The following is a 19,536-nucleotide window of genomic DNA, read 5'->3' as shown; positions in this document are numbered from 1 at the left end:
CAGGCCCGGCGGGCCCGGCCCCGCAGGCGCGCACGGCCGCGGGTCGGTCGGGCTGACGTGTGGCCTGGCCCGGCCTCCGTGGCCAAGCAGGGCCAGCGCAGAGCACGTGGCACGGGATTTCTCCGTGCTGTTCTTGATTAGTCCCCGTGAGGGAAGCTCCACAGCTTCTCTGGGCAGTCTGCTCCGGGGCTCAGTCACCTGTGCTCTAAAGAGGTTCCTCATTTCAGGTGGAACTTCCTGTGCATGATTTTCTGCCCGTGGTCCTCTTGTCTTTTGCCCTCTTATCCTGTTGCTCAGAGGCACTGAGAAGAGCCTGGTCCATTCTCTTGGCACCCTCCCTTCAGAGACTTACACATACTGACAAGGCTGCCTCACAGTCATATTTTCTTGAGGCTGAACAAGCCCAGATCTCTCAGCCTCTCCTCACAAAAGAGATGCTCCAATTCTTTAGTTACCTTTGTTGCTTTCTGTTGGACCTGCTCCAGGAGCTCCACATCTCTCTTGCCCTCAAGAGCCCATGACCCAGAAGTAAGAGTGGTGCCACGCAGGGCAGCAGCAAAGTGCCACAACCCTAACTCTAAGCCTAACCCTAAAAAACATGAAGTAACAGCACTTGAAGGGTTTCCCCCTCCACTGCACTCCAACGCATCTTTGGCATTTCATAGCTGTAGCAGTGCCCAGACGAGCTCAGGTAGGCTGGGGCACAGAGCGATACTAGTGAGTAGTGGCTTCCAGTGAGCTCATGCCAAGGACAGCACCCGTGAGGATGGGGCCCGAGCAATGACAAGGACCATCACTCATGCAGCACTCCACACGGTTCTTCTGCGGGGAGGACACTTCTGCCTACTCTCACACTGTCTTTGAATGATGGCACAGACCTATTTGTGGTCATTTCCCCTATGTTTACTATACTGCTTTCCAGTGCTCTTCACCATTTTTGAAGATATCCTAAAATGTACTTATTTTTGCTGCTTTGTGATGTAATCTGGAAACAAAATATGTAATGATCTAGAGAAATGGCAGTTTCAATAAATCCAGTGGTGCAGATAAACACTGAACACTGCTGCTTTCTACTCTGCCCTTGTTGGCAAATGAAAAATAATAGGATTTGCAATACTCTATGGAATTACAAAGTCTGAAAAAAATGGTGGACTGAAAGGTGATGATTGTGCTCTCTGCACACCCCAGGTTCTTTAGGAAATTTCCATAATCAGGCTTAGTGAGTTTTCTCATTTGCTTCATTGCGTCCTCAGTACAGACAAGATTAGTTATGACAATTTATGATTTAGAACTCCTGATTAAGCTACGACCCAGTAACATAGTTCTAGTCTGAGAGGCTTGATTTATTCCGTTTTGTTCAGTTTTTCTTCCTTTCTGCTTTAATCTCACTTACCTATGTTACCTCTCTCTTCACAAGCAAACATACCTACAAGTTAGGTTCTCAAAAGTAAATGTTACATTAGAAACTATTATGAAAAATTCCAATATTTTTTTTTCTTAAAAATACCAATGCAGAATTAGTCCAGTGAAAGCCTTGCAACACAAGTAACAAAACAAAACAAAAAAGAAAAAATGGGACCCCCCCCACGTCAGTATTTAATAGAATGGAAACTGCCCTTTGACAACATCATATTAATAACCTGTATGATGTTATGATAATAATATTAATATACTTAAGAAGAAATGGTTTTAAAGAAAGATGGGCCTGCTGTTGAGTGTAGGTCTCCATTTCTCCTTTTAAATTCTTGTATAGGTCTTGAAGTTATATAGCAAAGACAATCAAGGAATCAGAGGCTTTAATCTCTTATTTTGATTTAATAGGTAATATCATCAGTGTTAAAAAACTGGGGGGCCACCACTCCTGAAAAACTCACCTAAGCAGCTTTATGCAGGGCCAGTAGCTCTCCAGCAACGCATTTTCTTTGTATCAATTTTACTATGATTGATCTGAAGCACTGTGTACAGTTTGAGAAGTAGGAACTACACATCATTTGTTGATGTGCAGCTCTTTCTTTTGGGCTCTAGGTGTACATGAGGATTGGAACTGTAAAAAAATTCATTGTTTTCTTAATTATTTTCCTTTTTTTTTTTTTTTTGGGCAATATTTGAACATTAAATCATCCCTTTTAAGAGAAAGTCTTGACCATACTAATTTTGGTGACAGACATATTTGTATTGATCAAAACAATTTAAAAAATTCTGTCAATTCAAAATTCAGAAGTAATTTTCTGCTTTAGATCAGAAAGCCTCTGTATGTTTGAAAGACCAACAGCACTTTTATTTTCTGTTCTGAGTACAGTATTTGGGAGGGCACTGTGCAGTATCTTACATGTTTTGACATGACTGTAATATCTAGGTCAAATACATCAACAAACACAGTGCCCTTTATTGCTCTGTTAGTCTGGAATGACCAATTTAAGATAATTGGATCTGATTTCAAATCAAATTATTCAGCATAAATTCAGTTTGACTTTACGTCAAGAATGCTGATGTTTAACCTAGTATCTTGCAATCCAAACTGGGTCATTTTGTCAGCTCACAAAAGTGGAAAATCCCATGAGCATTATTTATACTTGTTAACCTTGTTTTATGCAGAAAAAGTAAGAAGACAATTCCTTATCGATAAGGACAATGGGTTGGATTTGTTTTCTAGTTTAGTAGCAAAAGTAAGTTAAGTCATAGCAGGTTAGCATTCTTGCTTAACAGAAAAGTACAGATAGGAATGTTTTATACACTAAGGCCACCATCAACTACCTAGGGCGAGAGAACACTGTCTTCAGAAGAACATTCAGTTTTGACTAAAAATAAATAGCGATAAAGTAATAGGCAAGTTGTTCCCATTGTCACCTTTCTTATTAAAATGTGACTTACTGATGGTATTAATTTCTTTCTATCCATTGAATCTTCTTATATCATTGACCAATAAATTGAAAATCCCTTTGTTACAAGATGTCTGCTCTAGTGTAGGTGTTAATACATCATGATCAAGACCCCTCTTACATTCATCTTCAAGCTTAAGTTTTATAAACTGGTGATTTTCCAGCCCTTTCATCTTCCTGCTAACCATTCTGATGATTTCAAGTTTTCTAGTAACTTACCTGCATTGCTAAACCAAAAGAAGTAGCATTGCAGCACCTATGCCAGTGACACATAAAAAGGTAAGATCATTGCTACTCTGCAGGGAGGCAGAGATGTTTATTTGCTTTAACATAAGCATGTTGCCACAGCTTTGAAGTGACAGTTCTGTCCAGCTGTCTTGGGAATCTGGTTCTGTCACTGCAGCATATTCCAGCCATCCACTCAGTATCCCACAGTTTCTCTGTCAGACCAGTTTTCAAAGCAATTTTGACTCAGCAGGAAACACTGTGAGGAAGAAGAATCAGATTTTACATTCTGAGTTTCCAGGGCCTGTTATGTCAGCCTTTCCTTAGTGACACATGCAGGCTTGGGAAAATCTTTGCTTCCCTGCACAGAAGGTGGTGTTGGATCACTGGGGCTTGCTGCTGCAATGGAGGTGGATCTTAACTCCTCTCTTAGGCACAGATCTTTCATCTCTTCAACCATATATCCAGAAGTTCCCTCACTCCTGTAACAACAGTGTTGTAACTAGAAGCTCATATTAAATTAGTTTTCTGCCCTGCCTTCTAGGTGGATTTTTGGGCACTACTACCCATAGTCCAGTTGTGTCCCTTAATTGTGACCTGCTTCTTATTCTGTGTACTGCAAATGTTTGCCTTGTAAATTCTGTAAGCATTCAGTATTGCTCTGAGTCAACACACATTCTTCTTCATTATCTGTTGCCATCCCCATCTTAAAAGTGAAACTAGGAAGAACATTTTCAAGAGTATAGAAAGTGCAAGAATCCATCCTTCTAGAAATACAGGGCAGCCTTGTTTAGCTTTGTATTCAGTTCAATACAAGCTGCTGTTCATTCTGAAAATTCTCCTATACAGGCACACTTCATGCTGTCAAGGAAACTGGCACTTTTTGGACTTTATTTCTTCACTTTATCATAACTCCACAATACAGCACCTTGCCATGGATAGTACAATGTGTCACAGGCTAGTTTAAGAAAATAGCACAGGAAGTCTAATGAGCTTATATCCCTTAATATCTGTGCTCTCAGCTGCCCAGGCATCAACTGGAGGACATTTAGGGCAAATTTAGCCAAACACATCCATCTCTCTCCTAAGGTATGAAGACAGAAAATGCTTTCTTGACTCCAGACATAGCCAAGAATTGGGCATTCTCACCTTCATGGTATAATTAAAGCAGAATTATTAAGTCCTGGTCACTCTTTTCAGAACAGGAAGTGGAAGAAGCCACCCATAGATGCTAGATTGATAGGGCACAGAGAGACTCTTGTTGCATCAGTGCTGTACTTAGCCATTTTGTTTTGGTAAGCTTAAGCAGTGCATTTCCCTCTTCCCTGTTTAGCAGTACTCATTTCCTGTGCCCCTCTTCTTCTTATCCTATAATTTTGTAATGAAAGCCATAATAACAATCAAGAATTACACAGAGAAAAGGAACTGATTATTGCTTGTTGAAAAACAAAATAAACAACCTTTGTTCAGATAAATGTACCATCCACTTGCAGCCAAATCAGGCTCTATGTTACCATCTTCCCTGTAGATACCCTACCTACCTACCTACCTACCTACCTACCTACCTACCTACCTACCTACCTACCTACCTACCTACCTACCTACCTACCTACCTACGCCCCCATTCCATGTAGGCTAAGCATTCCCTTATATAAAGGGAGGCCAGGGATCCAGGGATTGACGTTTCCCTGGGGAAGAGCGCAATCAGCACACCTGACTGTAATTTCAGGACAGATGTCTTTTTCTTCACTTGCTTCCAGCCTGTAAAGCTTCAGTCAATCTTAAACTAATATGAATTTGTTTAACTGCTAATTGGATAACCAGAACCCAGTCCAAAACCAAGCCACTTATTCTTCTTTTATTTGTTAAATAGCTCACTTTTTACAGTCTGACAGCTTCTGACAAAGCCTGTTCACTCACTTGCTTATTTGCTACCTCTTTCTGCTCTTTGGTCCCTCTGATATCTGCCAGCTATCAGTGCCAACTATTCTATCTCCACAAAACACACCTCCTTGGTCATCCTAACTTTATGCAACTGAATCTCCACCCTGGTTCTTCTCTAATCACATCAAGATTAAATTCTTTTTTCCCTTCAAAACCTTAATTACCTCTGTACTCATCCACATATGTTACCCAGGTTCATTTATCATCCCATGCCAGCTATTTTGGCAGTGATGTCAGTCTGTTTATCTCTTACATAACAATTTTCCAGTCTTTTCATATGCTGCCTCTCTTGCACACAGTCCTCAGAATATTTAGGCTATATCTATTACATTAGTAATCACTTAACACCACAGATCAAACACAGTCATTTTGATTCAGTCATTTCAATCAATATTCTCTTAGCTGATGGATCATATGACCTGGTAGTGTTTTATCTTGGCTAATTATCTGTTTATTAATGGTGTCAGAAGGCTTTGGTCAGGGAAAAAAAAAAAAAAAAGATGTATGTGATAAGAGCAGGTAGTTCCAAGCAGAGGGACAAGCATGATCACCTTGAAAGACTGATGAATGCAGGAGGCATGGTTCTGCCTATCCATCTGAGCACAGCTGACTGCGAGGAGACTTTGCCAGGATCTGTGTGTATTTATCCAGGCTGGCTTTCTACATTTGTGCATTTATTTAAATAAGACCTTCATTTCAGAGACTTGTTTCCTTCATTTTATATACTGCAATAATAACAATAGGGTATAAGTTCCAATAGATGGGTATGTTGTGTCTTCTTCAAAGACAGCCCTGTTCCCATTGAGAAATCAATGAAGAAATTCTCTGGTGGTGAAAGGAGTGAAGTAATTTTGAGATCAATAGAGCTGAAATTATTTACAGCAGCAGAGAAGACAATCACTATTTCCAGTTTCAAGAATACTGAAAAAAAGGCATTTTAGAAATACATATATATCGAGCCTCTGTTTCAAACATTGCTGATTTCATTCTATGACCCTAATAATAAAAGTCAAGACACACTAATTTCTGAATGGTTAAATATTTCTTCATGACTTGACTGGACAGCATTTAAGCATAATCTCTTCATAATCACGAATTGCTGTTATTGAAATACAGATGTTCCAGGGAGAGTCCCATTTTACTCTACACCAAATATTTAATGGATCAGTCTACCTGTGAATGCATTTTGTGCTTACTTAAGCACTTAAAGTGGAAGCTAACCCTTGGAATGAGTGAAAGCTGAACTGACAAACTACATCTGAGGAGAAGTGACTCTTCTTGCCACCTGGAGTAAACTTTTTTCCCTCCAGTGTTATGAATGGAAACATGAAAGTTCTCCTAAGAGTTTTCTAAGTTCTTCTAATGTTTGCTAACATTTCTTAAATGTTGAACAAGAAATAAAGCAAGTAGTTTAATAGAAGTGCAGTCTACAATTTTTTTCTTACTTTTTAAGTAGAAATACAAAATACTTAAATTTTATTTGTAGATTTAGTAAGTGGAGAAAACCATTAGATGATTAAGGGGATGTACTGTACACAAGTATAGCATAAAATTTCTGTATGTTGACAGAAAATTGTGAAAATATTTTAGCCTAATCAGATGAGCAGAATCTACTATGGTATTAATGCCTAATAGTAGTTCTGGATAACCCAAACTAAATGGTATGAGTAAAGACTAAATGTATTTATTAGGAAGGACTGTAGAAAATAAACATTCAGTGTAGTCCCGCTAAGACCATTCTGGTTTTGAGACAAAGTCATGTTAGTCCATGACAATATTCCTTTGCACATAACCCCCAGTAATATTAGTGAATATAATGTTAAAAATAATCTGATGGACTGACCAGTGAATATTCCATACTTCATTATTTTGTTCATAGACTTCAGTTCCCATACTTGTAATATAATATTCAATGTCTACCTATTCCAAGCATCCCAACAATGAGGAAGTCAGGCTTACTGGGTGAGCTGTGGGCTCTGAGGCAATGGGCAGAGGAAGTGGCTGAGCCACAGTGTCACATTTGAGAAGTGGCAGTGAAGCTGGTGGAGCTGTCAATAACTGGCGAAGGGGAAGCATAATTACTGTTTTTAGCAAAGGAATAAAGAACACCAGTGGAAATACAGGCCAATCAGTCACACCCCTGCACCCAGCAACATCATGGGTCAGAATGTGGTGGGCCCACAGGGCATGTGAATACACTGATTGTGTACAGCCATCATGTGATTTTCTCCTCTGGATTAAGCAGGCTCATCTGTCAAGTTTCATTCCTGGCTACTTTTTTTTCTGCCTTCTGCATTGTAAAAGCACACAATTAATTTCTCCAAACTAGGAAACTGCCCCAGTGTAGTGACTGGCAGGGTCGTTCACCAGTCTAGTTCACTGCATGAAAACCTATGTGGTAGCAAGAAAGTGAAGTAGGAGTAGCAGCAACTTTTCTATCATGAACTGCACACTAATTCCACTTCAAAAACTACCCCATAATTTTCCTTTGTCTTCTCCAGACCTAAAACATAGCTCTAGAGAATTTTCCCAGCAAAAGAAAATTAGAATGTTATGTCACAAACTTGCTGGCTTCCCATTCAAATATGCCAAAAATATGAAATGTATCTGTTTCTTAGTTATGCAGGTCAACTGCATGTTTATAATACCCTTAGCACACACAAACTACACAGATTACTGATCAAGTCATGAAGTAAGTATACAAACATGTAAATAAAAATACTACAAAATGCAACAAGCTACTGCAACAGCCCACCCTGCCCCCCACAACAATTACAATAGCAGTATAGCCACCACAACCTTAGCGCAAAGTAAATTGGTAGGAAAGGGAATAAGTTCCAATAAACTAGCAGTGAGAACTGGGAGAGAAAAGTTTTACAAGGACCAGAAGTATTTCACTGTGGGCTCTTAAATCATACAAGTAAAGGATTGCTCTGGTGTGGTAAAAGGTTCAAATATGCATATATCATGCTCAGGAGAGCACATTCAAGCTTCCAGTAACTTCTGTAGTTGCTGCAGGCTATGTGATGCTCACTGTAGCCAACATCTGTCCAACAGCACAAGCACAGGGAAGCTACAAATGAATTTCAAATTTGAATAAACATTTGCAGTAAATGCCCCAGAACACAGGGGAGTTTGAAGTCAGCTGATACATCTGTACTTTCTGGTTGGTCCAATAGTGGAGTTCAGTAGAAAATATAGACAGCAGTCCAAGGCTACTGTAAGTATAGTGCAGATAAATAAAGCAAAAATCTGCATTCCTCTTGTAAGTTTCCTCCATCCATTCCTGATTTTGTTTCTCTGATCTCTAGTCAGGACAGAACTTTGTTTTTTCTGAATATAGGTGGAGTCAAATAACTTTTGAGGAGGGGAGGAGGGGATTCTTATAAAATCCAATTCTTCCACATCCTGAAGGAGACAAATTTGTTTGTTCAACTAGCCAGATGGTAGTTCAGATGAGAAAGATGACCTGGTGGTTTGCAGCACAACTCAAGAACTTACATGCAACTGGAAGGTGAAGAAAGAACTTCATATCCTATACAAGCCTTGGCTATCTGAATAAGGTAATTTCTTGAAGACTTGATTTTTGTTACTTTTAACTGGTTGCTCATAGCATTCAGCCAGTTTGAGTGTTAGATGAAAATCATAAGGCATCTGAATATGATGAACATAGCCTGTTCCTTGCCTGTGTACCAAGTCACATGTGTGGAGGGAGTTTCAGTATAAATTACAATTGATATCTTTGTTTCTTTCTGTCTTTCTTCTAATACAACCAATAAAACAAGACTATATTATTTAATCTGTTGTTAATTTCTTAAAGATGTATTTTGTATTTAGTTTAACATAGTTCCTGTTTCAAGGTATCAGCTTTTGGTGAAAGTATTTTTGTGTCTATGTATATTAAGTTTTTGTGTCTATATTAAGTGGTTTTGTGATACCTAAAATTCTGTTAATACATATAATGCTTCTTAAAACCATGCTGAAAAATTAGGCAAATCACAAAAGCATGTTTCTCTTCTGTTTCCCAAGATGGATAAAACCATTATAATAAACATTTCCTGTTTTTTCTTCCTTTTCTCTTTTTTTTTTTTTTAAAGTCTGAATCCAGGGTAATAGTATAATATTTGTACTGGAAACCCAAACCAAAAACCCATTACCAAGTCACATTTCTTTATCTAAGTGTGGAAAAACTTAATACTTGCCATTTTTTGTCTTCTTGGGGAACCTATATCTGTAAACTATCACCATCTCACAAGGAGCCCACTCAACCTCCATTCAGAGAGGGTGAATACACTTATTTGGGGAGTGTCAAGTATGAGTTCCATAAAACCAAGAAGTTTAAGATTCATACTAACAATAATTTTTCTTGATTCCACCAGCATGTTGTTTTTTGCAATGTGCAGCAAATATATTCAACTCATTTGCTCTTTTGTAAAAAGTTAATTAGAACATGGAGCACAAGATAACCAAGTAGAACAAGTATCTGTCTTCACAAGTTTATGTGGCACCCTAAAATGCAAGCAATGAGATAAGCATTTTATAATTTATTTTTATTATTGTCTGATTAGCTTTTTGAATCACTGGCACGAATCAAAGCAGAAATAGCTTGGAGAACTTGTAGAGCATGAATAGAGAAACAACCTTGGTGTCTCAGAAAACACCTTTGTAGCTATCCAGGTGTAAAGATAAAGGTTGCACTCTTGCCTGTGAGTTCTTGCTGGCAAAATTTACCATGAGCATAATAACACTGCTAGCAGAGCTTTCAGCTCTGGCTGATGCACACACCAAGCACAGCCTTTCCTGATTTAAGTCCGTGTCTCACAGGACATGTGTTCCAGCTGCCATGAGAAATTCTGGAGGTAGGAGTCAGTGGGATGCTAGACAGAATGCTTATGATTCCAGGCACAGCTTTACATTTTTACATTTTTGAGAGACCTTGTGTATGACCAGGCACAACAGAAGGAGCAGTTTCCCTACAGGCCTTTCCTGTTTTTTATTTAGAAGGTTAGTTCCGGAGACAAAATGGATTAGTGAAGATATTAATACCTTACTGTTTACCATTACTAAATAGCTAAAAGCAAAAGGAGATCCTATGTAGGTTTTTTCAGCTTAGGGTATTTGCAATTACATGATCTTATAATAAACTTTTTCTTGTAAGTGAAGGAGGAAGAAAGCAAAAGCATGGTGTCAGAAACATGTTCCCATACTGTAATATCTATGCTTTATTCTACTCTGTTCAGGCATTTCAACAATTCCCTATAGTATGTAGCTGCACTGCTTTCAAATCCATAGGGCTGCTGGAAAATAACTACCTCATTAATTAATAATTCAACTGAAATAGTACTTTCATTTTGGAATTACATGTAACAATGTGATCATTAAAAGGAAGTGAAGGATGAATTCTGAGCTGTGACATAAAAGATGTATTTGTCATAAGGAAACATGCTGTTTATTTAAGTTTTGTGAGCAGTAAGGCCCAATTTATTCTTCTCCTGGGAGAGAGTTTGCCTAATGAAAGTGAAGGGTGCTGGGTGATGTCATGCAGATTTTATCATGCCTATTTTAGTCTGGGTGTTGCCTGGTAAGCAGCAGGATTTCTTCTATCTGTCTTGTGGCACAAGTTATAATCCCTTGCCCAGGCATGTCTATGCAGAATGCAGAACTATCAGTACCACTCTCCCTAGGCAGGCTTATTTAGCTTGAGTGCTGCATCCTTTTTATATTCTTCCAAGCCTCAAACAAAATTATGACCATGCTACTTGAACTCAGCATTGTCAGAATGCTACAGCTGCACCTTGATATAATTTCTGTATTTTCTTATAGTAAACTGAGCACTAATATGAGTATTAATGCTTCCCAGAAACTGTGGGAATGAAAACCTGATTCCTTCACACAGACCTCAACATAAGGCAGCCTCTCCCTCTCCTGTGGCTGTTCTAAGACTTTTTAAGATGTGCAAATGTGTCCACTGCCATGTCAGTCCAGACACAGAGCAGTGATTTTGTTTCTGACCTCTATAAGGCTCCCATGGCTTCTTTTCCCCATCCTGCTGATCCTCCTGAGCTCATGCACCTCAAGGGAGAAAATCATAGGGCTAGTGGCTGCTTCTTTGTACTGGATAATTTCAAGTGGTATGGATTCCCTCATGCAGCTCATTTTACTCAGGTGCACACAGAGTAGATAATTTTAAATAGAGTACATCTTCAGCTGTCTCAAGTTTCCCTTCTCCTCCTGAGATAGGTCTTTTTTGGTCTTCTGTATCTTGCACAATATCCCTCCTCAGAATTTAGTGCCCATGAAGAAGCCAGAAGAATGCATGAATGTTTCTCTCCCTCCAGCCAGATCCTATGTCCTCCATGCACCGCACGATTGCTGCGTGTTTATCACAAAACTTTTAAGGGGAAATACACTTTTTCAGTTTTGTTCTTAGTAAGATGTTCTTGCCTATGAATATATCTTTGCAAGGATAGATGTGCACCATTTTGCTTGGTATTGCAGAAACAATTAATATTTATAAATGCTAAAATGTTGAGGACCCTAAAATTCTTCTTTGAAAATCTTAATGTCTAAATATTTTCCCATTGTCTTCTCTACTTTGTTCACATCTGCATGCTTCTTTTGTTTTCTTAACTCTCTACCTGAATTTTTTTAAAATTTCTTTACTCAGTCTTCTGTCTCTTGAGGGCTCTGTTACCTAGGTAATATTTTCAGTCACACCACTGTAATGAATGTTGTATTTGAGCTTGTGTATTTTAACTTGTGTAAGCCATTCCTAGAATATTTTAATTAATTTATTTAACAATGGGCCTTCTACCAATTTGCAGATCTGTTAAAAAGCCTCATCACCACTCCAGAAAAAAAAAAAAGAAAAAAGGAAAACAACCCAAAAAACAGAGAACACTTAAGAATTAGAAAAGATGCAGACTAAAGACAGCAATCCACCAGATGGTGGCTACGGATGGGTTGTGGTACTGTCAGCCTTCATGGTGATGGGCCTCACTGTTGCTGTCCTCAAGACTTTTGGTCTGTTCTTTGTTGAAATCCAGCAGCATTTTGATGAACTTGCAAGCACCACTTCCTGGATCACATCACTAACTATTGCCGTCTTTCATCTAGGAGGTAGGTACTCCTCTACCATTTTATTTTAATATTAACTACCCAAGAAAGTTTGGAACTCTTCCTTAAAAAAAACTTTAAAAATGTAAGGTCTAGACTTCCTTCTTCTGTCTCTACAGAAATACAGAAAAATTTCAGAAAATTGGCATTTACTGCTTCATAGATGAAATGGATTAATAAGAAAATCTGTAGAAACAGGAATCTGATTACTTGAAAAAACATCATGTACCTAAAGTCATGATTCAGTTTTGCTACAGATTTTGAGTTAAACTCATTAGAGATAATTCTGATAGCCACAGAGCCTGTTGAATCAAGCTCTTAGAACAGTTTGTGCAAGTTTACTGATCTCAGAGTGACTGTCACTTTTCAAAGTACTTCAAAATACAAGGATTGTGACCCCATCTATCAGGTAAGCCATCTGCTACCAAAATGATTCTCAGTCCTGCTTTTTCCCACTTATTTTATCTTTACCAAGATCCCCTTTCCTTGCATGTATTACCAATTCTATGTCTTCTTCACCCCTCTTACTATGATTCTAAGTTATTGATCTACCAGAAGACTCACTGAGTTAAAAAGGAAAAACAAAAATCTATTCACACAGAGGGAACTCAATAAAGACATGACCATGCAAGCAGAGAGTAGGGGAAGATAGAGTGAACTATCCCAGTCAAAGGCAGTGAGGTCAAATACTACATCTCACCAAATGAAGGAGGGAAAAATTTGAAACTGATACTGCATTTGACTCAGCTTGGTTGTTTAGAGAGTCCTTAGTGCCCTGTAAACTGCATGATTCTTCACATGATGTGAGGATTCCAAACATGCAGGCTTGAACTGCACAAAATTTGTGAAGTCTGCTCTGCATATTCTCATAGAGATATATGGTTGACATAGGTAAATATCCTTACATAATAAATGCTATCATAATTTTGTTTCTGAAGACACTTCTTTGCATAGACACTGTATAATTACATGCATCCTACTCAGTCCACACCCATCAGCATTATTGCATGGAACTGCAGGTACTTCCAAACATCAAGAACAATTGATCTTTCTTTGAAAAATGTATTCAGAAGGAAAAAAAAGAGTAACCCAAAGTCAAAGTAAAAAGATAAAATAAGTCATGAGCTGAAAAGATTTTATCAGTTCCATAAATTGCAATCTTTGATGCCTGCTTTGCAGTGACAGATATAATTAACTGAAAAAAAAAAAAAAAAGAAAAACCTGCTTCACAGACCACAGAAATAAATAAATGGTAATATCAATTTGGTTAACAAAATAGATGTATCACTGACATACTGTGATCCTGTTGTCTCATTCAGGCATTTGAACTTCATGACAAGAAAAAGCCAGCATAGAAGGGAAAAACTTAACAGTCCTGTTTTAGTAGGTTTTGTTTTGTTATAGCATATATTTACATTGTATAGGAATGTACAAAGGAATAGAGCACACGACACAATAATATTAAGTGTAAACCAGAAAAAATATATTTGCCTAGCCAGGTGTGAGGCCAGCCTACGCCAAAGAAGGAAAGTGTAATTTTCAGCAGAGATTGTTCCTCATCCTTTGAAATCCATTGAAAATAATCCATTTCCAGTGAATAAAGCTCGGTGGTCAAATATTCCAAACGCCCTCTGTATAGCAGTTTATAAATGTCTCAGGTCAATACATAACTTTCCTCATCTTCTTCTGCCTTTGCTTCATTTATAGGGACCACAAGACTTCATAATGAAGATCACCTGAGCCTCCAGTTCTTTGAGCATGTTTCCCGGCCTGGCTTAGTCTTTCTTAATGTCTGTCTCTGGGAAACCTTAAGTGTCACTTGGCTCAGTATGAAGGAGGATCACTGAATTATTATTTTTTTCCTATTTGGATCCTTTCAACAGCAGGTCTGTTTCCTGTGTCGAAGGAGAGCATGTACTTCCACTCCCAAGGTCTGCACTTGCAACAGGCTGTTCAGTTTACCACAGCAAGGATTCTCCCCATCACCTTCACCAGCCTTCTCTCGGTACTGATGTACACCTCCCAACACCTTTCTCTTTTTGCTCTTGTTGTCATCCCTTTCCATCGCTTGTGCATTTTCTGTGTGTTGCCCTTATCCTTTCAGACTCTGGAGTCTTTTACCCGTTTCCAGTTCTGTGGCTAGCTTCTTTCTTTTCTCTTGCTACTTTATGTGTAATTTCTGCCTGTTTATTCTTCTTATTTGCTATTTAAGAATTGAGATTGGTAAGACTTCTGCTTCAGCTGCAGATCTTTTTCTTGTCTTCAAGAGCTTTAATGGATGTTATCCTGTGTCTACTTTTCTCTTCTTGTTTTCATCATATTTTATGATTCACCAACTGTATGTACATTATCATGTCTCATCAACTACATCTTAAGATGACTGAATTTCAGTATCATTTTTACATACTTATAAAATTATCAGATTTTTACTGTAAAAGCTGATGAGACATTTGAATGTTGTATAACTCCTGCCAGTTTTTCTGCTGTCAGACAATGTCCATGCTGCAGATTTTGCAACAACTAGTACTCTGTCAGGTTTATTTCACTTATCCTAGCTACCAAATAATCTTAATTCTGATATTAGCACAAGTTAATGTACAACAACCTACCCCTACAAACTACTATGAAACCTTCCTTGCTGGCTATTCTCTCTTAATAATTGTCTTCCTACTTATTTCAGTTTAGAGGCGTGGTCCCCGTTAACTGAATTCCGTTTCATGCATGAACTCCAGTTCCCAGGATATTTAACAGCGTGCAGGGAGCTGGTTCATCCAGGTGGTAATTGGGAACCCCCTAGTGGCCATGGCCACTTAAAGAAATCCTACGGCCTTGACCTCGACTCTTGCCATGCTGATGGAAAAACCAGCCAGGCAGTAAAACTAGCCTTAAGTAAGCAAAAATATCCCTAACATTTCAGGTGTTTCCAGACAGTGACTAGAGACCAAAGCAGCTGCTTGCCATCAGAGCTGTACCACCTGCACCTTGGCCCTTGTGTTGAAGAGCCCCTGCAGTCTTTTGTGAGAAACTGTACCACTAAATAAAGATTTAAGAAATGAATGGCCAATTTGCTATAGAAAGTATTACTACAAAATAAACCCTAATTTTTTAATACTTTATAAAATTTTAAAATTCTATTAAGGGTTGATTTTTGCAAAATTCTAGAAAACAAAAGATATTTTTCTTCAGAAAGTTTTCATGCCAGTCATACCGATAACACATTCTCAATAGTATGATTTTTATAGATGAACCTATAGATTCTGTGGCTGAAGTTTTACTTTCTACTAAAACAATCCATGAGGTTCTTCCATGTTGGTAGTTGTATCCTTAAATAAAAATCAGTAGAAGGAAGGCACTAAAATGCTCTTTCCTTTTAAGAAGAGTCCACATATGTTGAATATACTTTCAAATCTGTGCCTCAAGAATAGTAATTTCTCTATCAGCAAGGATACAATTTTGAAATTTTGATTGACCTCCTACCCTATCCAGCAGAATTAAGGCTGTTTGTGTAAAGCATTATAAGGGTCGTCCTCGTCAAAATATTTTATTTATTTGACCATGTTGATCAGATTAATGTCCCTAATGTATTTTTCTTTCTCTGATTCTTCTGCTGATCTAGCCCCTGTTGCAAGTTCACTGTGTGTACAATATACACATCGAACAGTTGTGATCACTGGAGGACTTCTGGCTTTTTCAGGAATGGCATTGGGATTTTTTGGACTCAACATGGTCTGGATGTATGCAACAACTGGCTTCCTACAGGGTATGAATTTATGCCTTTATGGTTTTCTTCCACCAGCAACTTATTTGAGGGTGCTAGTGGTAGGAGTTCTAAAATCTGGTATCTATTTTGACTTTATGAGCAGCCAGAACAAGCAATGCTCTTTAAAAGTGATTTCCCTCCCGTCCCACTCTGGAAATAAGCATTTGTACAGGAAATCTGCAACAACAAAGAAGACAAATATTTAGAGGCCAGTGATTTACACTTGCAAATTATATGCAAGCAGAAAATTAAGCTTTATTTTGCATTCAGAGATAAAAGCTTTGTGAAGGTTTAAAAAAACTTCATAAAGGGTACTGAAGTAAAAAGACAAGGAGATCCCAAATTCTGTACTTTCTATCAGCTTATCTTATGTTTTGAACAGAGTCACAGGCTTTTATTTTATTCCAATCCTTTCCTTTACTCCAGGCAAAACCAGGCCAAAAAATTTGCTCTAACAGCTAGCAGATTTTCCTGGAACAGGAAGCAAAGCTAGCAGGGAATAAAATAAACCATTCCGAGTTCTGCACTGCATGCCTGAGAAAATGTCTGGAATTTGAACCCTTTGGCAGTCCTGGGCTGCCAAAGAGTCTGGGGAGCCACCAAAATAACTCTAAGTTAGAGCAGGTTTTAAGTTTGCTCAAAGCAGTTGAGCAAGAAAATTAAGAGCAAATAGAGGCAATACACCAGCTTACTTCATGTCCCACCTGAACACAGCTCAGGCTTAACCTGCTGGTCTGACCTAGTTCCAATCTTAACACAGACAGCATGGACACTGAGATCTGCCTAGCTTCAACCTCATGACCATGTGATTTCTCATGCACTGGCAAAGCTGTGAAACCAACTTTTTTTTTTTTTTTTTTTTTAAGTGAGAATTTAATAATGTATATACTTCATGTTTTGCTTTTTCACTTGAATATATACAATGTACAGAATATGTCACAAATATACCCTTACACCTATTCTAGCTAAGCTCGTGCTTCTTCTAGGCAAAAATGTTTTCCTTTTAATGCTTTTTAACTTTGCAAATGTAAAAACACTGACTGCTTTAATTTCCACCTTCACAAAATACCTCAGTAGTATATAACCAGTGCTATTTCTATTGGTGTTTTTCAGGTCTTGGCATTTCTTTTTCGTGGACACCAGCCATTAGCATTGTTAGCCACTATTTCTCCAAGAAAAGAGCTTTGGCCAATGCTATTGCCAGTGCTGGAGAATGTGCCTTTGCATTCATGTTTGGGCCATTTTTCCAGTGGTTGATTAGTCAATATGGATGGAAAGGTGCCCTCTTGATCATAGGTGGCATCCAACTCAATATTTGTGTCTGTGGAGTACTGATGCGACCCCTGGCAGGCAGCTGCTTTCCTGAGGCCAGCCATTGTGAAACTGAATCACCACCTGGCAGTGGTGCATACAGAAGAGACAAAGAAGATAAGCCTCTCATCATGCACAAAACCTTCAACTGGATGCTTGTGAGGCAACCAGAATTTGTACTTTATGCCATTTTTGGTATATTAGCTGCTATGAGTTTTTTTGTTCCTCCATTATTTTTAGTTCCACTTAGTTACAGCCTGGGAATAGATGAATCATGGACTGCATCCCTCCTATCCATTTTGGCAATGGTGGACTTTGGAGGCAGATTGCTGTGTGGCTGGTATGCCAACCTCCATGTTACCAAAACCATTCATTTGCTGGCAATGGCGATTACATTGATCAGTACTTCCCTGATGCTCTTGCCACTGGCTAACAATTACCTTTCCTTGGCAATATTCACTGGCTTCTATGGATTCTTCTTTGGTACAACAGTCGCCATTCACATTACAGTGCTAGCAGATGTTGTAGGCATGCCAGAATTTGACAGTGCCCTAGGACTTTTCATGCTTATTCGAAGCACTGGAGGCTTTGTGGGGCCTCCTCTTGCGGGTAAGTTAAGACAACTCACTGCCAAATACAGTTTAAAAGAAGAAAAGGGAATGGCAATCCAAATTGAAAAGATCTGGATCTGCACTCAAATTTCCCCTTTTTAGCCCGGGGGTATCTGAGCCAAGAAGTACACAAAAACAAATAGCCAGTTTAAATCCTCTCCAAAATACCTTGCTCCTTCTCTTCTGCGTGATTTTAGAGAAAGCTTTACAACAAGAAAGGAGGGATGAAAGGCAGTGTTCACATGGTGGTCCTGCTTCCTGAATCCCACATAATGCCACTTGATGGCCTCCAGCTATCTAGCTAAGAAAGTGTGCCTTTGGGGCAAGCAGCAGACACACACTTAGAGAGAAGAAACTGAAATTTGAGACTAGTGATGTTGCACAAATGTTGGTAGTGTTGGGAGGGTTTCTACAGAAGTTCAAATTGAACAGCCTGAAACATTAGGCTATGCAAACCTCAAGGAAATATTCAGAGAAATGCCTGCTGGTTTTAGACAGCATTTGAGCCAAGTATTATAATAAACAGGGAAGGCAGCACATAAGAACAGTGGGAAGAGAGAGCAGACAATAAGACAGCACATGGATTTATGGGCTGGTAACAAAATATAGTCATCTTGGAAAAATGCAAGACAAATGAACTGCAAGCTGTAGAGACTTTAAAAAGTGATACAGCAAAAAAATTGACCAGCATGACTTGTACAAAGTAGATCTAAATCCTCATCCAAAGACTGTTGTTCACACACTACAAGTGACTTTTGTGGTAATGACATTGCTAATGGATTGCAAATGAGTCAGACTGAATAATGGAACATTTTAATTCACTTCTGAAAATACCAGGAAACTTTGTAGAAGACTTGAAGCAGAACAGTATCAAAAATGTTTTGGAAAGATCTGAATAAAATACAGTTTTTAGTTGCTGGTCACTAGTACTGATTATCTGGGAATCACTGTGGTCCCTTTTTGTGTATTTAGTAAACTACAAAGAAGATATGGAAGAGCAGGGAACCCTAAGTGCCTCTCAAGCTCTCCTCTCCTCCTTTGAGCGTAAAATCTGAAAGATCTGAGTTCATGGTTCCTGTGCCTGTATAGGGCTGATCTTAGTTTAGAATGTGGGCTAGGAAGTACCCTAAACATAGACAAACTTCCCACAAGCAAGCAATCTTCATCAGCCCACAGAAGAATGTGCCATCATACCCACAGGGCAGCTGACACACTGCTGCAGGCTATTACTGTACTACTGTACTGTAGAAATTTTTCAGTATAATACACAATGGCATCACATATTTTGGTTGGACTCAATCTCCCTGAAAACCAAGGTCTTTTTGTTAACATCTGTGACTCTTTGTAAAATGATGAACTGGAAACCTGTAACACATCAGACAAATTCTCCAGTTTTGTTTCCAGCAGATGAATCTCCTTTCCTTCTTTAAACTCACTCATGCTGTAGTTATGGTCCAAATTACAGCAACTGGTGACAGCTACACCACAGAAGTGGAGCTGCTCACATACATAGGTGCACGGTCTGTCTTGTTTTTTTGCCAGTGCCTGCACTGTCTGACACACTTTAGGTTGGAAAGTGCTTCAAGAAAAACAATGAAACATGAATTATGTCTCAAACTGAAAAAAGTTATACTTGGAGTGATGTTCCATGTACTTATGGTGTAGACAAGTATGTAGGCCAGCACATTGC

General features: G+C 38.7%; 1 protein-coding gene across 1 annotated transcript in view; it reads left to right on the top strand.

The window, feature by feature from the left end:
• Nucleotides 1–58: 58 nt before the first annotated feature.
• LOC110471222 (monocarboxylate transporter 13) overlaps nt 59–19,536 on the top strand; it is a 22,115-nt gene continuing 2,637 nt past the window's right edge. The window contains exons 1-3 of the mRNA XM_077790361.2: nt 59–12,167; nt 15,781–15,924; nt 17,038–17,844. Of these exons, the coding sequence (XP_077646487.2) occupies nt 11,966–12,167; nt 15,781–15,924; nt 17,038–17,844 (1,153 nt within the window). The 5' untranslated portion in view covers nt 59–11,965. The remainder of the gene's footprint in view (nt 12,168–15,780; nt 15,925–17,037; nt 17,845–19,536) is intronic.

The sequence above is a fragment of the Lonchura striata genome, chromosome Z, assembly GCF_050655825.1.
Source record: "Lonchura striata isolate lonStrDom1 chromosome Z, ASM5065582v1, whole genome shotgun sequence".
Taxonomy (NCBI): Eukaryota; Metazoa; Chordata; class Aves; order Passeriformes; family Estrildidae; genus Lonchura; species Lonchura striata.
The sequence above is the reverse complement of the archived record's forward strand: the minus strand, read 5'-3'. Positions and strand labels throughout refer to the sequence as shown.